A 20,386-nucleotide genomic window follows, 5' to 3' on the forward strand; every position below is an offset into this window, starting at 1 on the left:
TTCACCTGTTTGCAGTACAGTTTGGACACTTGCTGTGTGTTGCTTTATTTAAGAACTTACCCAGTTTTGCTCTTCTTAAAGTCATACATGTTGTGGTTCCGTGGTGTGATTTACTAAGCTTATGAGTTCAAGGTGTCTTTTCAAACAGTAAACTTTGTAAATGACCTGAGAGTCTGATTGTGAATGGTGGATGTTGTGGTTCATGCATAACTAGCAGTAAAAGTTGTGTGACTGAAGCATAGGCTAGAACCAGTTTGGTTTGTTCCTGTGTTTGTGGGTTCAGCAAGAATAGAAGTCTATAATAATCTATTTTATTTCTCTTGCTAGTACCTTCTATCCAGTGTAGTGCCTCTGACTTTGTCAGTCTACAGCATGAAGATTACCTGGGTATAACAGGAGCTCAAGAAAATATCTTTTTTTTCTCTAAAAGACAGCATTTGAATTAAATTTGAACTTTTCCTGGTGATACATGGGTGTGCTCAGAACTGGAGTGGGTAATACCTTGAGCATCCTGCTCTAAGTGGACACACTCTGACCAGGGGACTGGGCTGGAGACTCTGGGGTCACTTCCAGCCTGCATTGTCCTGTAGTTCTGAAAGTTGAGCACAGTGGGTCCTCACAGTGGAAGCAACTGATTTGATCCATTGTCCCTGTGAGTTGAAACTACAGTAATTTAAAAAATAATTTGTTTTTTTAAAAAATTGTGTTAGTATTTCAGCATTTTAATTATTTTTTAATTATTAATACCAAGAATTTCTTCTTGCATAGGGAGAAACCAAAGGAACCAGTGACCATTAGAATTAAACAGAAAGTATTTATCTTTTTAGTCATAAATACAGGCAAAGAATAATCCTGTGTCAGATAGCGTTTGTTAGAGGCAGCTGGTAAAATTTTAACGTGATGCAGGATTGTTGTGTATTTCTGTTTTCTCAGCTGTCTACATGGAATAATTACTGATTTACTGACTGCAACAAGGATGTGATGCAGCATTTGCATTTTTAAAATACGGTGTTAACATTTTTTGATAAGCAGCCTTGATAACTTTTGCTCTGGAGTATTAAAGGGACTAAAATAGGATTGTATGTGCTCTCTCTCTCTTTTTGAAAACCTTGGATATAATGGGGAAATAGCAAAGAGCTGAAGTATTGCAATATAATTCCAATTTCTGAAAAGGAAAAAAAAATGAGGAGTTTTACACTAGTCTGAGATTTTCCTGCTACACTTACCAGATTTACCTTCTCGCTAAGACTATCACAGATGCATTTTTAATACCTCTTCTCCTACTGCCTGGCATGCACTGCAACAGAGAACAGTCTGAGAACGGGAGTTTTGCTGTCCTTATCAAACTAGTTTTAGAGATACCTGAGTGAAATTTAGTGGAAGGAGGTGTACAGGAAATGAAACTATATACATAACAGCTCCTTCTGTCTGTGTACTGTATGAAGTTACAAAATGTTATTTAATAGAACTGTTCAGCTGACTGTAATGCAGCATGCTTAGTGTTTTTTAAGTTAGTTGATCAAGGGATCCATTAACTATTCTTCATAAAGCTGTTTGTCTTAGCAATGTCCTAAGGGGTATCTGAAGGTTTTTTCAATTGAATACCTCTATATATGTTGGACTGTACAGATTTGGTGTAATAGAATGTGTACTTTTTAAACTTTTTGAAGTTACTTAAAAAAATCCTGAACAACCCTTGGTGATAGGGCTGGGGGTTTTTAAGGTTGTTTAAATGAGGAAGCACAGCTAATACTGATATTAAACAGATTACATTGCCATTTGAGGGAGTGATGGTAGGAGACAAAATTGTAAACAAGCATGGTACAGATTTAAATAATTTGAAACACTTATTTCCACTAAACCTCTTATATACTTGTTGTTCATCAACTTGATAGAAGGGAGTCCTTATAGAGGAGAGTGGTAGTGAAGAAAAAATGGCTGAGAAGTTCTCAGGTTTTTAAAGAGATAATTCTAACTTTTGAAAACTGAAAGCTTTCTCGTTTCCTAACAGGCATACTTTGTTGGGAATATGTCAAGGTAGTTTCCTGAGTGTGAAACAGAATGGCTTCAGCATAGTTTGATGTGACTAGCTTATGAAATTTCTTTATTTTTGTAATAGATAAGCTGTAGACTGAAAATGTCTGACTTGGGTTGAAGATGATAGAAGATAATGATATTGAGATAGAGTAAAGAAATCAGCTACTTTTTCATGACATCTGCTTCCACTAGGGGATTTTTGGTCCCCTGTTTGAAATGGTATGTTAAATGAATGTTATGAATGTTAAATGAATTTAAAAACTGGCTATCTGAGGCTTCTAAATAAATATAAACTAATCTAGAAATATAGAAGAAGTCTTAAAGAATCAGTGATTTACACCACAATACTGTACAAATATTTACAGGTGGATTTTGATAAAAATATAATAATAATAAAAATATAATGGTAAAAACTATCCAGGCAACTACATAAACTGCTGAGTGTTTGGTTTTGGTTTATTCCCAGCAGTGGTTTTGGTTTATTCCCAGCAGTGGTTTGTGCTCTGCCTCAGAGTCTGGCTGCAAGGAGCATCTCCGGGCTCTATTCTGGGACCTGTCCTGCTTTGTAGCTTTGTCACTGTTCTGGAGCTGGAATGTACTAATACTCAAGGGCAGGTCTGCATTTCAGAGAGATCTAAGCAGGACAGAACAATGAGCTGACAGGACCTTCATGAAATCCGAAAAGGACAAATGTAAAGCCCTTCCTATGGGACAGAATAACCACCTGTGAGGGATACAACCTGGAAATGAGTCAGCAATGGACCTGGCAACATACAGGAGTGTAGCCACTGCCCTGAACAAAGTGATTATTCCTGTTTACTCAGCACTTATTAGACCACACCTAAACCACTGTGTCCAGTTTTGCTCTCTGCCATCCCACTGGAAGGATACAAAGATGATCAGTGGACGCATGACCTATGAATAGAGACTGAGGGACCCATGGGAGTGAGGCTTTGGAGGATCTTGTGGCAGCCTGCCAATATTGAAGTAGTTTATGGAGAAAATGGAGCCCGACTCCTCACAGAGACACAGGTCAGGAGCCTGAGAGACAGTGGCCATAAAGTGAAACAGGGAAAGTTTGTTTTGTGCCAGGAGATGCTGCTCTGTGATGATCCAAGAAAGGCACTCAGACACTGTAAAATAGCATTGAAAATTCTGTTTATTAGAACTAGTGCTGTAAAGAGAGAATAGCATAGATAATTGATCTGCTGGAACTCAGGGTTCCCAGCATCAAAACAGATCTAACAGCCCATCAGTGCACATGCAATGTACTGTGCATACCCTGCCCATCGAAAGGGTTACTCCATGCTGGTCTGTAGAGCTATTGCTGGATTTCCTTGCAAGAAAACAACTCTATTCATAATTTTACTGTCAAGAAGAAAGGATGTTCACCTGGGAATTTCCATCCCTACTTTAAATAAAGGCAAGGCCACCCAGGTGGCATTGCCAGTATGGAGTGGGAGCTGCCCGCAGGCTCCTCAGTTCCAGAGAGCTGTCTGAGCTCGCCCTGCAGCCGGGGGCTATGTGCAGCACAGGCCTGACAGCCAGCCTGGACATGCAGCACAGCACAGGCGTGGGTCCGCTTGGGTTGACTCTGGCATGGATCACTGACTCCTCCATCTGTTTTGGCCTTCCAGTCAGGATTACTGTGATGTTCTGGCTTGACATAATGAGACTGCATTTCACGATGAGGACAGTCAGGCATTGAAGCAGGTTCTCTGGAGAGGTTGTGGAATATCTGACCCTGGAGGTTTTCAAGGCCAAGCTAAAGGACAGCCTAAGCAACATTGTTCAAATTCAGCATTCACTGTACTTCAGCAGAAGGTTGAGCTGGGTGAGGTCTTAAGGTCCATTCCACTCTCGATTACTCTGTCTCTGTATTTTTTGTCTCCCTTGTGATCTTAAAACTTGGAGGTTGCAATAACTTTGCAGCTGATGGGAATATCTGTAAGACAGGAGAAATCTGAGTTTCTATGTAACTCCATGGTGAAGTTGGTGCTATGGTAATAGTAATTTAGATATAGTTTAGGTAGGAGCGGAGTTGTAATTGGATCCAGAAAGCTTCATGGGTTGGTGAATCACTAAAAAAATGTGATCATAGAATAAAAACAAGACCCTGTCAACCATTCCTTATTGCTGTGTTCGTGGATCACATAGGCTTTATTTGTTCCCTAGTTTTTATTCTTTCTCTTGAAAAATTTGTTTCAACAGAATTACTTATATCTGATCTTCCATGCAAAGAGTAATACAGCTATTAGTTTCCATCTTTGCTAGCTGCTGGTAATATGATAGTAAATTGAACTGTGGTTAACATGTTAATATACAATATGTATTAAAGTAACACTTAACAATCTATGCAACTCATGTCTGTGGAAATACTGAGAGATATGGATATTAAATGTTGCAAAATCTGGCCATTCCTTTCTTGCAGCAGGTGACATGGAGTACTTGGTCCTTACTGGAAACCATTTCCTTCCTTTGTGTGTTTGTTTTGGTGTTCTGGACCTGTGTGTAACTTCAGTCTGTGGAGCCAGCAATGGGCAGTCTAGGGGTAGCAGAAATTATCGTTATCAAGCATGTAACAGAAAGCATTGAGGCTACTCTTGCCATCTAAGTTGTCTTTCCTAAGTATAAAAAGGTAAGGAAGGTGTGTATGTGTGGAACTTTTATATTATGATATAGCTGCTTTTATATTATCATATACCTTGTCAGTTGCCTTTCATGTAGCTTAACTAGGTCATGATGTGCCCAGATAGCCTTCACTGAACTGTATCTTCCAAGATAAAAAGATTAATAAATTCCTTGTTTTTGGGGAAACCTGATTATATCTGATGCTGAGAGAGATCATTGTCATTGACAGACTGAATCTTCACAGGTGAAGCCACTCTGCCAATCAGTACTACTGAATGTCATCATCTGATAAAGACTGAAATGAACTGGTTCATCAGGGAAAATTTGATTGGAGTCTTGGTACTTGATGAGTCCAATGAATTCTTCCTTTGTTTAAACTTAATTTCTCTAGGGAAAAAGATAGCAGAATAAGGAACTCGGAGATTGAGCGTAACATTTATTTATTTAGATATTTATTATAGATATAAAAATATTTATATTGTGAGAAAAATTGTGATACTGAAGGGCCTTCTAATCTAGCAAAGCTATGCCTATTTAAGTTGAGGCTTGATATTAGGCATGTCAAAGTAGAAGCGAGAGGTATTTTGAGTGAAGGTAAATGACTGTTGTCTTAGTTAGGGGGCAACTTAATGATGTAGGGTGGTTGAAATCTTCAAAGTAGAATTAGTAGATGTCTATCCAAAACATATTCTGTAACTAAGCCTAAGGGTTTGGAATTATTGGGTGGAATCATGATCTCTGTTGTACAGGGTGTTAAACCAGATCATCACAGCTGTTTGTAAAAGAGTCTGACCAGAAGAGACTGTATATTTACTTCTGAGGGGTAACTGCCTCCAAGGTATTGTAGGTGGCTAAATTGAATTTCTGCAAACATTTAATTTCCCTATCTCTACTTGCACCTTTAATTTTTTTTTTTTTAATGTTTTAGTTTTCCCCCCAAACTGGAATTCCCCTGTTTTGTTTCATTTTTCTTGCCCTATATTTTATCTTCCTTCAAAACTTTCTGCAGTTGTTCTTCTCCACCCATTTCTCCTCTGGCTTTATCAGACATTGCAGCCAGCTTTTTCCTGCTGGTCTGTGTTCCCACATGGCAAGACAACAGAGTGCTTTGCTAAGCAATCAATAAGTAGTGTTACTGCCACATCATTAACACCAGGGCTTTAACATCGGGCTTCTTCTATCTTTTCCAGGCCTTCGATTGTTGTATTTATAGACTTCGTATGGCAGATGAATAAGCGTTATCTTGCCACTGTTTTTACTTGTCCTCCAGGCTTAATAGCTGTTTCCAGTGGACACTTTAGTGTTGGCACGTGAGCATAGGGAGGGTGGAGATACTGTGCTCCTCCCTCCCAGTGATTCTTCTCTCCAGTGATTTAGTATTAATTTAGTTGCAAGTGTTATGCAACAAAATCTAAACTAATGTGGTGTCCAAGTACCCTTCTTGTTCTATAAATTCCTGCAGTTCCACCCTGGTAAGTGACCAAAGAAAAAACGGGAGAGAAGCAAAATCAGGGCAGGGAGGAGAGCAGAACTCTGTCACTTAGTAGTTCAGGGTTTCTATGCCATGAGTGATACAAAGCATCCTCTGTAGTGGGCAGCAAGGTTAGGAGTAAGGATTGAAAACTGAGGAGTGTCCACAGAGCATAAGCTGTAGCTCTTACCTGATTGCATTCACATTGCTAGCAAGACATTTATGTGTTAGGAGGTATCTCCCTGCTACGTATTAAATGTTTCTATGTGCCAAAAAGGTTAGAATTCCAGTACGTCCATGTTATTTTTGCACACATCAGTTTGCAGTGCTACCTGAGTGGTAAAACTTACTGCCACACTGAAAAATTTCTGATCTAAAACTTGAATCTAAAATCTAAAGTAAGATAAAGCTTTAAGAGTAATTTAAAGTGGCTGCTGTTTTCCTCTTCTCATTGCAGGATAGGGTGTCTTGTTTTTGAGGATAGTTCCAATTAATTTTATGCCTGTACCAGCTCAATAACAATTAATTTATAGGAGTATAACCTAATTTAACATATTGAAATTTTAAAATATTAACAACTGCCATCATTAGCAAGAATAAAAAGCTTTACTTTGTATGACCCAAAGCCAGAAAAAAGGATGCTATTTGCAGATGCTTGTTTTTCTCTTTAGCTTCCTTTTAAATTTTTTGCTCTCTTTAAATGTTTTATGAGAAGTTTCTTTGAGTGTCAGAAGTATTGTTCTCTTTGGCTTAAAAATAACGTGCACTTAAGTTTTTCTCCAGATGAATTATTTCTCCTTTCCTATTTAATTATTATTTTTTTATTCATTTTAAAATGAGTTTTCTCATTCATACCCCATGTGAATGGAATTGAGTATTATTTCCTGAGAAGCATTTTTGAGCCAGCAAATAATGTCTTTGGAGGAACAAATGAAATTATTGAAATGTTTAAAAGTAAAGGACCAACTTAAAGCAAATTTTTTTTTCACAGGCATTTTAAAGCATCTGGCAACTTTTAAAGTAGTATTTTGGTTTATTTTCAAGTGAAGTTTTGTGATCTTTATTGCTACCATCTGAAATAGACCATTTTGGTCAATGGCAAATAATTTTTTAAACTCTTATTACAAAAAAATCAGATGAAACTGAAGTGGATGAAAATGCAAATTCTGTAGGGTGGAAATACAAGCTGAGTACAGAATAAGCATCTGAGAATAAAGGTATTTGAATAATGTGTGGTTTTTTTTTTTTTTTTTGGTGTGTGTGTGTGTCAATCTAAAATCACCTAACATAATTTTGTTAGGAAAATAACAAAGTAAAAGCAGATTGGTAGTACATGTTACCTTCAGTGAGCTTTTCTGTTTCTACATATGTTTGTATAGTTTTATTGCAAGGATATATCTCTCACCGGAGATATATCCAGTCTATCTAACTGGATGTGAAAGAACTAACTCTGTGAAAGAAACCTTCAAGCGGTCTTGCACTGTCTTCTGAAGTGTGAAACAAATACTGTGAGCCAGATGTGGGAGCAGTGGCTTCAGGATGGAGACCAGCTTTCTTCCTTTGTCACACTGAGCGGTGGCTTCATTGTCTGTCTGGAGCCTGTGTTCTGAATCAGAATCATGCTGTCACTTTCTGTTTCGGAGCTGGCTTTAAAAGCTGAATTGATGACTGAATTCCAAAAAATCTGCATCAGTCTTAACTAAGGGGAAAAGAGATGAGTGGCTGAAAACAATGTGACAGCTCTTCTTACTAGGGAAAGCCCTTGCTGTGCAAAGGCGCTTGTCTTTTATCTGAAGTTAGAAACGGCACACAAATAACTTAGCCAAATACTATATGCAGAATTAGTTGCCTATCAGTTAATACACTCAATTTGTGCTGCTGTGTGCAGTAAAATACAAATTATTTGACTTTTTTTTCATTACCCTCACATTCATTATTATATCATTTAAGAAGTGTTTACAGAGAGCAGGTGACAGTGCCAGGTGAAGTCAGAGGCGCTGCAAAGGCTGGCCTCACTGTGAAATAGTGTGCTCAGGTATCACAGTGCAAGTGAGGTGTCTGTTGAGCTTGTATTAACTTGGGCCTAGGTTGGTGCATATGAACTTACTTGAGTATGTGTTGTGTAAAGTCTTAATTTTTTTTTTTTTAAATCAGTAGTACAAAAGGAGGGTTTTGATGAAAATTCTGTCTTTTTGGTTTTTGGCTTAATGTATTGCTTTTTCTTTTCATGTGATGATTAAAGTGCATTATCTAGGAATGGATCTATTTCAAATCTCTAATACATAAACAGAAAATAAAAATTTGGCTAGTTGGCTTTTGAGGAGTGGTCAGTAGAGTTTTTAATAAAGAATAAAGCATATGTTTCTTTGTAAAAAGACTTCAAAGTGAGACATTTTTGCATGTGATCTTTACTACTTTGTGTGTATTTTCTGTCTTTGTTGTGATGGCTCTTTGTGAAGTCTCTTGTGAAAATTACTAATTTTGCTTTGTTATGGAGTACTGAAAAATAAACAAGCGAATAGTCTATGTGAGTGCAAGAGGGATTTAGCTGGAAACCAGACCTGCTGGCTGGTGATTCTCTACTGCCTGACATTCACTGGCTCATAAGAGAATGACCTTTTACATTTCCAGTGAACCTGTTGGGATGTAGGCAGAAATTCAGGCAGATAGCTACACTGACTCTTCCATCTTGGAGAACAGGCCTTTCATTAAACAAATTTATTGTTTTGAACACTGAACTGGGATGCGTTTCTTGAGGCTGACCAGACTTCTGTATTCCTGAAGCTGATTAAAGTGGTTGCTTGAATTACAGTGTAATTCTATTTTTCTTAATCTGTGGAGTATTTTGGTTTATACAATGTAATTTTCCATTCCATAATAATGTTATTTTATCATTCTATATCCACCTGCCTGTATTTCACATGCTGCTCAGTTTTCCACTGTTCAGGATGATTGAAATTGTGTGATTGTGCATAAGCAGTTAATTCATAGTCAAAGCTTTAAAAATAACTCCTCCAGGGTCAGATGTGCTGTTTAACCAGTAGTGATACAAAGGCAGTAATTACAATTACATGGACAGAATCGAGTGGCATTTAGCACATTGTAATTGGCTCATGTGGTTATAGTTACCTTGAAGTGAGCTTAGTCACTAAGACAAAGGGTTAGAAACTGGACTTTAAAAAAAAAAAACTTACTGTAAATTAGGAATTATTTAAATAATGGATCTGGCCCCATTTTAGTAAGCTAGGATACTATGTTCAGAATTTGGAGAAAATTCAGAGACTGGATGGTGCTGGCTTTTATAAATACAGCTTACAAGAAAGTTAGACAACTTGTTTAGACAAGAGTTAGGGAAGAAAAGAGTTCTTACAAGCCTGTAAGAGAATATATTATGATTAACATAAAAATAAATGAATGCGCTGCTGTTGAGTAGCTGTTCCAGAGCTAAGTTGTATTTCAGGATAGTGTTTTTATAAGCGTATATGCCAGAATATACATTTCTGTTAAAGTGAAGAAATGGACAGTGGCTAAATGAATGAAAAGTTTACAAAGCCACCTTAAAAATCTGATCTCAGTCAGAGACGGCCTCATAACCTGTGACAGGGAGAATTTTTTTTTATTTTTGTGCACCCAGAGTTCATGTTCACATTGGTCTCGCATTAATGCAAATTTATTCTGTTACGTGTAATTCAGTCACATCTAAAGACTGGTATTGGATAAAGTGGTTTTGGTACTAAGTTCCCATTTACTTTGGATATGTGTAGGATTTTAAAATTTTCTTCTTGTTCCTTGGTGGTTTATAGGCCTGTGCTTTTCTGTTTTTACCTCGAATGTGAAAGGCTTGGACAATCAAATTAGGGGTGTGTTTGAGCAAGATTTGTCTACTAGCTGTGTAAACTTGTGAGAAGATGCTGCTTAAGCTTTGAAGAATTTAAGTGAATTCAATATCTCTTTGGGCCACTGTTGGTTTAATTTTTGTTATGTTAGGTGTTTACCATCCAGCACTGTGATGATGTCAGAAAGGGCAGGGGAAACCATTTAAGAATCTACTGGTAATAATGACTAGATAGTGCATTTACTGTTCTAGAAAGCTGTGGTTTGGGGACTAGGGGCCATGGCTGTGATGGTGGGTTTTGTTTTACCAAGCTTGGAAAGTGCTCTCAGCAGAACAAGGTGTTCTGGAGCGAGTAGAAAGACTACATTCATGGTCTCTTTCTGATATCTTTTGTGGGCTTTTTATAGTAAAGCTGACTTAATCAAAGAAGTTGTATTTTAAAGGCTGTAAATTAAAAACAAACAGAAAATGAAACTTATAGTATTTTTAGCACTTGTTTGTCTGTCTTCTGTTAATAGTGACCTACTGTCTGAAAAGAGGAAACCAGGAATACACAAGCTATAGCTGGAAAAATTTAACTCTGAAATCATTTACTACCCTAGTAGTGAGAATGACTGAAATTCTTACAGATTTTCATGAGTCTGTTACATTTGCTTTTTGTGGGAGCTTGAAAGGATAGAGTTTTTCTGCTGAGGGAGATTTGTATTTACCTCTTCGAAGAAAGTATTCTGTTCAGCACAGGTGAAGAGGAAAAGAGACTATGATTCTTCTGGCCTTGAAATCTGTGGATTTTCCTTCTTTGGTCCATGAACATACTAGTAACATTTAAAGTTTGACTAACAGCTATTGTAATCAGCCTTCAGGGCTTCAATTGCCTGTAGGGTCAGGAAGAAATAATTTTCCTAATGTGTAATTTGCCTTCTTGGCTGCTGATTTGTGCAGTGGCAGATAATACTGTGACAGCTAAAATGCTTCCTACCCCAAATGTTGTGTTGTGCCCCTCTTGAAGCAGTTGCCAGTCATGTGGCAGGGGTGACTGTAATGGTTCTTAATTTACTACAGTTTACTCTTCGAGGGTATCAAAGTATTGGCTACAGCATTAGTCTGGTAATGGACCAGCTCAAGCTTTGGGAAGAAGTTTTTCCAGGAGAAATTGTTAGGGACTTAGCAGAAAAGAGTCATCTTCCTCTGTAGCATGAGGAATAGTTCACCTAATAAAGCATGCCCAAGTGACCTCATACTTAATTGCTTGCAGAGTCTTTGAGCATTGGTAATAACCTATTCTCTGTTGGTGACATATATATTTTGTGTAAAAGGACAGAAAAGACTATTTTTGGACTTGTACTGCAGAAGTTTGTAAACTTGCTTAGGTCAGGTAGCACAAGTGCAAAAGGTGAGCAACTGGTGCTAATTTTGGAATAGGCAAATAAATACCCAGAAGGGCACCGTCAGCATTTCACTTTGAAGAAGACTTTGTCCTCTCTGTGGTCCATATTAGACAGTCTGAGAGCTGCTCTTCCAGGGATTTGGGTGATTCTTTATGACTCGTCAGTGGAGCTTTTTAAAATGTAATTGGCTTTGCCTCATTTGAATGAGGTGACTCCTTGCTTCATCCTGAATTGAGAGTCTGAGAAGCCAGTTCCAAAAAAAAAGCTTTCATCTCAGGAAGGTGTAAGTATTTACTTGCCATTTCCTTGCTTTGATGAAATAACCAATAAAGTAGAAACATAGGCTTGAAAGTTAGTCTAAACCAAAATAAAAGGTATAACCACAGCAACTTCATCAGCATCTCAGTTGAGATGCGACTGCCATGAAATGGCCAGCAGCCAAGCTTTGCAGTGCCTCTGACTTCACCTGACACTAACTGTCACCTGCTCTCTGTAAACATTTCTTAAATGATGTAATGATGAATGGCACTTCTATTTAACAGTGTCATCCACTCAAAATGTTCTGTAACATCTGTTGCTTTGTTCATAAGTTGTCACAAAGATGAAATAACTAAAAAGGGGCTGAGAAAGTGTTTGGAGCTTACTGAAGGGCTGCCTGAATTCAAGCTGCTTGGGTAGAAAGCTTGGGCTAATTTCTGTGAGCTTCTGCGTATGTTATCCTTGTGGAAGAATTGTTGCTATTTTCTGCTCTTTGTACCAACAGTGTATCATATTTAAAACAGAGAAAAAAGCCTCAGAAATATATTAAGAATTTGTGATTAGATAAAATACTCTTTTATGCTTTGCTGGTTTTTGATAGATCATTAATACAAAAAGGTGTTTTCTGATAATTTTTTTGCTTGTGCCTGATGCCACTGTCAAGTGCTGTGTGTTCTTTGTTTCCAAAGCAGAGATCTAGAAAACAAGAGAATGACAGAAAGCCCAACCTCAGAAGTGCAATTTGTTTTGCCTCTTAGGAAGGTGTGCTTGTATTGAGAAAGTATTTTTTTTTTTTTAAGTTGTGACTGTTAAACTTGCAATAAATCAAATACATGAGAAAACATAATTTTATTCTGTATTTGTCCCCAAGTTAAAAATTGAGAATTTTCCCTCCATATCAGCTAATCTGTAATTTGGTTTTTTGCACAGAGGATAAGCATGACATTTCTCTGAAATTGTGGTTAACTATCATATTCTGTGTTTTAACCTAATGTGTCCAAGCTTCATTGTCTTGCACTGCAGTTCACTTACAGATTGTTCTGAGTGGTTTTAAAACCAAAATTAAACACTGATTTGAATGTCTCACATCATATGTATTGCCAATCAAATTGAGAAGAATTCACTTATTCGTTGTTTCTAGCATTAAACTTTAAACTGGAGGACCTACTCCAGTAATTTAAGTTTTAAAAGCCCAAATTTTCATGAACTGTAGGACTTGATTTTGTAACAGCTGTTTAAATGTTTTCTTTTGTTTGTTTTTTTAATCTCTTGCCCTATGTTCTGTATAGTTCTTCAGTATAAATGATTGACCAAACTCCTGATTCTTGGATCAAGGATGCGTTTTCTTTGTTTTGGAAAGCATTAAGGAAATGACAATACATACACAAAAAAACCCTCTACGGTATTGCTGACATGACTGACTAGGACTGTTCATGCCACTATTAATATTGCAGGACGTGTATTGTTTATAATCCGAATGCCCCCTTTCCCCTCTGGGGTGATTTTCACACTCCACCTGAGCTGGGCTGCTTTTGAAGGTTTAAAGGTCCTTTTTTAGACTGGGATTCAAAATCCATCTTCCAGAAGCGCACACTGTGCTTCTGTGTGCTGGGAAATCTAACTTCTTCCTGTTGAAGTTGTTCCTCTTTTGGAAAGAGGGGCGTATTACCACTCACTCAGCTTCATCTAGCTGAATGGTAAAGACAGTCATGGAAAAAGAACGTAGGGTAGAGAAGGAGTTATTTATAGGGTTTTGGTTTTGTTGGGTTTTCTTAATACAATTTTCTGGTCTGAGGTTGTTCCTGTATTTTATTCTGAAGACCTGCTTTTTTGTGTGCCTCAGTAGACTTTTGAGGAGTAAGATGTAGAACAATTTGAACTTCTCTTTTCTCTTTAAATCATATTCGTTCTTGTATGCATTATTATATTTTACGGGAAGGGCATTGCCCTTATTTCTTTGTCTTTAAAAGAAAATAGCATTCCCTGCATTTTGAGAGGAATTGAAAAAAAATTTGCCTGTCCAAACATTTAGAGGAAATAAGTAGAGGGTTTGAGGATCCTATATGTGACCGAGGCTTGAATTTTCGTAGAATTTAGTTTTATGGTGCAAATACTTCTGAACTTTTTCATATTTTAATATGTTACTATCAAGATGGAGAGAGTTGTTGCCATGCCAAGGGTTAGGGAACAATGTGAACAAGGCTTTCCAGATGTACCATTAAGATTTTTGGTGTATAAATGAAACAGAAATTCTGTTTGTAAATGTCTGAACTCTTTGTGAGCTTAGATGTATTAACTTCAGTTGTTTATTGAAGTATGGAGTAACCTTGATACCACCAATCTTTTTTGGGACCCTAGAAGTTGTTGTCCCCTTTGGAGTTAAATATCTTTATGCCAAAATACTGATTTGCCAAGTGTGGTACTTCTCCAAGGAAAATTAATGTCACAAATTTTTTTTTTTGTTTGGTGTTTGTTAGACTCTGCATTGTTATTTTGGTTAGTCATAGGTCTGTGTACAGAATGAGGTATAGCAGATTTTGGATGTTTTAAGTCTCTTTTTATTTAATAATTAAATGGTTTTTTGTGAAGTTAATTAGTTTTTTGTTTTTCTTTGCAGCTTTCATCCAGTCGGATGGCATAATAGAAATGCTACGTTTTGATGAAGGAGACCTATTGCAGGTATGTAGTCATCTGATCTAGCAATGTTTCATCTTCTTTGTGATAGCTGTTTTTTGAAACTCCTGGGTAAGTGGATTTTTGAAAATAAACAAGCATCAAACTTTACTGCATAAAACCTTTGGACCTTCTAGAGTTATTTTCAGCGGTATTCTTTGGTGTGTCCTGAGGTTCTGGTTCCCTGATTCTTTTGTATTGGGAAACTGATGGAGTTTACTACAGGTTCTCTCTGACCAGTTTGTCCAGTTCTTTTTTCTCAGAAAAACCTAAGGATTCATTGTGTTTAAGACTTATCTTGATGTAGAGTTGGGATGCAATTGGATAACTCATTTGGAGGAACTGCAAGTGTTGCAAGATTCCCGAACCTAAAGGCAGTACTTGGGATCCAACTTGATCAAGTTGGATTTAAACACATTCTAATTACTGCAGTGAAGTAATTGCAGATATGTATTTTTTGGGTATAGTGTTCCCATTTCTGTCAGCTTTCTTTCGATGTGAGTCAAAACAGGCAAAAAGTTAACTTTAAAGTATATGTGCTGATATTGAGATGGTGGTAGTAGTTGAGATGAAATACATAGCAATGTGGCTTGACTCTAGAGCTATGTAATTCTGAAGTTCTGTTGACTAGAGTTTCATATGCATGCATTTTGTAGATTGTACTTATGTTGAGAATACCTTTTGTTAAAATTCCTTAATGGTTTTAGTCCTAGTGGTTGAAAGGGAGGAGAGGAGAAAGAAGAAATCAATTAATTGTTTAAATGATTAAGAACACATGGCTTGTGACTGTGTTTCCAGAAGAATCAACACATGTCAAAGCTGTGTAGTTCTGGGCTTGTGATAATATTTTTTGTTTCAGAGCGATAAAGGTGTCTTTTTTTTTTTTTTTCTCCCCACGTACCCAAGTTGTTTGGGTTTTTTGTTCAGTTGTTTAGGGTTGCTTTTCCTTCTTCACTTCTTGGTCTTTAATGTAAATCAAAGATATCCCACTATACCTATTAAGATTATAATTTACAAGACTAAGATCCTTCAAAGTGATGTAAGCTGGTGACAGAAAAGGTTGCAATTAAAAACAAACCAAAAAACCACCCCCTGCAAAAAAACCCCAAACCAAAAAACCCCTCTACCAAACAAGCAAACAAAAAAGCCCTGGGTTCCAGTTGTTTAGCTGTCATGTGCTAAACACATTTTCATAATAGGTATCTAATGTAGGCTTATGTTTGGACATGTAGAGTGGTGGAAGTTTTCCATATGCTGGTTACACTCTCAATTATTGAAGCTTTTGACTCTTTGAATATTTCTTTAACTTGAATGGAGATACCACGTATCACTGTAAATATAAGGAAAAAACCTCGTGGCTTAGTTTCTTTTACGTGCTCTATTAGAATATATATTCTTCCACACAAGTGGTTTAATAAAAATTATGTGACACGTCATTGGCCCAGTGTTTTAATATAAAGATGGTGTAGTCAAATTCGCTTACCTATATTTTAACTAATTCAAATGAATCTTACAAATCTGTAATTGTCTTGCTTATTTTAGCACTCTATTAACCACTGTAGTTCTTAAACTAGAAAGTAATGGTACTGCTGTGAGCCACTCAGTAAGTCATGTAAAGATGGGAAAATAAAATGGATCGTCAGTCACTCTAACTTTTTTGCAAGATGCAGCAGAGGCAAGAGAACTAGTTTAAATATGGTGGGACAAAGTCCAGCAATTCTGCCTGTTGCACTGTAAAATTTCCAGTTCTTTGGATTGAATTTGGCTACCACTTACCTTAATATGTTGCAAAAACAAATTTTTAGTAAGACAAAATTTTTAGTAAGTGGTTTGTATGGTTTACATTATGTTTGTGGCTCTTAAGCCAAAAATACCTGTGTAAGTGAAACCAGTTCCTTTTAATCAGAATGACAGCATATACTGTTTTCTCTAGCTTACAAATTATTTGTTTCTTTTTCACAAAGATTTTAATATGGTGACCTCTCATGACTACTTACTGCAATTAAAAAAAATCAAAATAAATACACTTGTAAAAACAGGCTTATGTCATGTGAACAGCAGTTACTTGGGCTTTCTGTAAGTTTTCACAAATGTTTGTTGATTGTAGATCATCCATTATTACAGCACAAGTACCATGATGCAGGAGTAAATCAGTATTGCCTAATGTTTTGTCACTTTCAGGTAATTTTTTTTTTTTAATATGAAAAATAACCAATTCAATGCATAAAGTGACTAATCATTGAAGTGTCAAAGCCATGTCCAGCCTTGGTTTATCCCCACTCCCCTGAGAATTTGGTATTTTTACAGTGGAAGCAAGCTTTTTTCTTGTTTGAAAGAATTGCTTTCCAAGTAAGGCAAATCAAATGCCAAGCCTTGTATAATTTTATTGTTAGGGATTCTTGCCACCTCCTTCCAGTTAGTGTCATCCCTCTTGATACTGTTTTTTTGTACTTATTTGGAATGCATACTGTTGGTGAAATACTTCTTATGTTTTTCAATCATATTTTAGGATTTTTGTTGTAAAAATATAAATTAAATGTCTTGAAAGATTGGGTTTTACCAGACCAAGAACAATTATTTATGAAAGAGCAGAAATCTTTAAATATTGAAGTAGAAAAGCATCACATTTGGTAAAAATAAACTGACCATGGAAATTTGATTAGTTCGTATTAGTGGTTAACATGAGCAAGATACTTTTTGGGTGTGGACTTACAGTTTGTGGTTTAGAAAGTGCTATACCATATAGTTTTACTTTTCATCTTGCCAGAGCAAAAAGTGAAAATTCTATTCTTTAGCATACATGTTCAGATTAAAGGTTTATATCTAAATAAATTTGCACTACTTCTGTCCATGGGTTAAGTTACAAGAATGAGAGAATTTTCTTACTCTTTCTATTCTTCACATGAATGAGACCCTTTAAGGATAAGGACTCAACAAATTTTTGAATTCTTTAGATACTTTATTTAGATCCTAAACATAGGGTAAGAATAGTATAATGTAAATGCAGTGTAGGGTTTGGCTTTTTTCTTCACTAGAAGGTGATTTACAGGTGTCTGTATAATTGGTTGGCACTTGAGTCATAGAATTGGTTGATTGGAACGAACCCTGGGAGTTCATCTAGTACTTTTTTCAGGTAGTGTTGTGTGTAGATTGACTGCTCTAGGCAGGTGCTTGATTCTTTCATTATTACAACCTCGAGAGAAGTAACTTTCATATGTTTCCTAAAGTACAGGTTTGTTTCATTCCTAAGCTAATTTTGCTGCTGCTTTTTTCTCAAATACATGTTAAGTTGGGGGTCTTTTTTTTTTCCCCTCTTCATAGTGATAATTTTGTACTAAAATCTACCTACAGCTTCTTCATACAAGTTTATAAAAACACTGTCTAAGTTTCTTTACTAGATTTTTGTCTATATGCTATTTAAAGTATAGCATTTAATTGGGACATTAGTGCTCTGAGAGAGGACAGAGTAGTTCTTTCCCCATGTGGTAGCACTTGCTTTAGTAATTCCAAAATGAGTTGTAAGGGTTTGACAGCATTTTATATGCTCGTATAGTTTGCATTTCACTGTGCTCTCCAGACACATTGTTTTCTTTAGTGTGCTACCAGTTAGTCACTTATTCCATTTCCAGTTTTAGATTTGAGTTCTCCTTCAGCTGAACTTCTCTTTGTCAGTGTCTGGCCATCTCCTCTCTGTCCTGATTATTTGAAGTCTTGTCCAGATCTGACAGATGCTTCAAGCTCCTGCTGATGATGTCATCTGCAAATATAGGAGGGCTGAAATAAAGTACAACTGTTGCTTTTAATAATTTATCCTTTCATGTTAAGCCAACATACTAACATACTGTCTCACTTTTTGGGGTCTCTATTTTGAAAAGTGAACAAACACTAAAGGGAAACTTATTTTTTTCAGAACAAAATTTTCATTTGTTTTTAGTTCATAAAGTGCTGTTTCTCACGTATTCCATTTATTATTAGAGCTTTTACCTTGGGTATCTAATGTTCTTCTGCACAATGTAGTTGGGGTTACTATTTTCTAGAGCGAGCAATCTTTTATTCAAACTTCTATGTATGTAATAGTATTTTTGAATTCCTAAAATGAGAAAGGAAAGTGGTAAGACTTTTCAGTCAAATTCTTTTGACATGAATCTGCTGCAATAATCTTAAGTGTATGAAATGATTTTTTACAGATGAACTCTTAGAAATCATTTTACTGATACACACTGCTTTGCAGAGTAACTGAAACGGGGAAAAAAGAAAACCTGTGTTATTATATATACTTAATACATATTTGTTGTCATTGTTCATAAACTGCTGTTAACTGCTAATCACAAAAACTGGTAATGAGAATAAAAATGGTCCTAAATGTCAAATAGACAGGACCTTAATATGACTTGCAGTGGCTTTGTAACACAGAAGCTGTGGAACCGAGTTACATGTGTGGGAATTGGCAGTGTTGATTGGAGGAATTTTAGTATTTTCTGCAGGACTTACATTTCATTCTCTGTGGTAGAGTAAAGGAGTATCTTAAGTGGCAACCATTCAGTTCTGGTGTATCAACAGTAGTGTTTTCAGGGAGTAAAGTCTACCTGTATTTTTTAATTAACTCAAATTTCTATATTGTATATGGACTTTTTAAAGGGTTGTGATATGATCTCCATTGATATCTGTATAGCCAAACTGCTGAGATACAGACTGTGTGAGTGGGCAATAACGTGGCTGGGCCATTGATCTCGATGATGTTTTGTACAGTACAAAGTTCAGCTGGCGGTTGGTTACCCGTGATGGAGCTGAACTGAGGACAGTACAGCCTGGATGATGGAGTTTGGAGTCAGTGAGTTTGGAGACGGTAACAAATTGGTTGTTGCACTGGAAGGCAAGACTGCTATTCAGAGGGACTTTGGCAGGCTGACAAGAACCTCATGACATTCAGCTAAGGCAAGTGCAAGGCCTGCACCTGGGAGAGAACAACCCTGTGTGGCAGCACAGGCTGGCAGTAGTAGCAGCAGCAGGAAAGACAATAGTTTGAACTCAACTTGTCCATGTGCTGTTATAGCAAAGACAATTGCCCACTTACTGAACTGGAAGATAAGGGGTGTGATTTTCCACCCCCCCCACCTGTGGGGCTGCAGCTGGAGTACTGTGGCCAGTCTGGGCTACCCAGTACAAGGCAGGCACAGACAGGCCTCTAGAAGAGGCACAGCAGAGGGATACCAGAATGTCAGGGGGATGGAAGGCTTCTCATGTTAGGATGTATTTCTTCAGCCTTCAGAAGAGAAGACCAAAAGGAAAACTGATTGCTGTGGGCAGTGTAGAATTGACTGAAGCCAGATTTTTTTATTGTGCTCAGTGGAAGGTTGAGAGGCTTTGGACATAAATTTCAACATGGGACACTCCAAACCCATGTAAGAAAAAACTTTTTAAGCTTGAGGGTGATCAAACACTGGACCAGGTTACTCAAAGAAGTTGTAGAATTTCTGTCTTTTGAGATACCCAAAACATGATGTCCCAAAGCTGTGAGCAACCTGCACTAGACCTCCCCTAAGCAAGGGTTGACTCAATGGCCTCTGGAGCTTTCTTTCACGTGTGTATGATTTTATAAAAGAATAAAAGCTATCTTAGTTCATTTTCATTGTTTGTGAGCAGCTGAAATCCTTCAGAGGAATTGCCATCCCCAGGCTTTATTTTAAAAATAATTAACTGGTGCCCAGGAGTGACTGTTGCAAAGCTGATGTCAATAGCATATGTTGCATCAGCTGAAGTCAAGTGATGTTTTTGTTTCCTTGTGTGAGTTTGGGTCATGAAAGAGAATGGCAAAAGTGACTCAGTTCAGTCCACTTTCAGCTACCTTTCAGATTACAGCATTAATTTTTTTCATTACCTTAAGCAAGATATTCATCATTAATTATGTTACTTTTAATTATACTGCTTACTAGCACAGAGCTCATGAGTGCAGCAATGAAGATTTAAACTGCCATCTACATATTGGTTTTGTAGCTGTCTCTCACCATTTAGTTGCAAGCAGTACATAGCTTTTCTACAAAAAGGAAGCAGCCTTACTATAAAATAGCAAGATGTAAAGTGTTCTGAATGAGT

General features: G+C 37.0%; 1 protein-coding gene across 1 annotated transcript in view; it reads left to right on the plus strand.

Moving 5' to 3' along the window:
* TMEM131 (transmembrane protein 131) overlaps positions 1–20,386 on the plus strand; it is a 94,058-nt gene that overhangs the window by 5,182 nt on the left and 68,490 nt on the right. Inside the window, exon 2 of the mRNA XM_064646252.1 lies at positions 14,238–14,299. Within this exon, the coding sequence (XP_064502322.1) occupies positions 14,238–14,299 (62 nt within the window). The remainder of the gene's footprint in view (positions 1–14,237; positions 14,300–20,386) is intronic.

Source organism: Pseudopipra pipra, chromosome 2 (genome assembly GCF_036250125.1).
Source record: "Pseudopipra pipra isolate bDixPip1 chromosome 2, bDixPip1.hap1, whole genome shotgun sequence".
Classification (NCBI taxonomy): domain Eukaryota; kingdom Metazoa; phylum Chordata; class Aves; order Passeriformes; family Pipridae; genus Pseudopipra; species Pseudopipra pipra.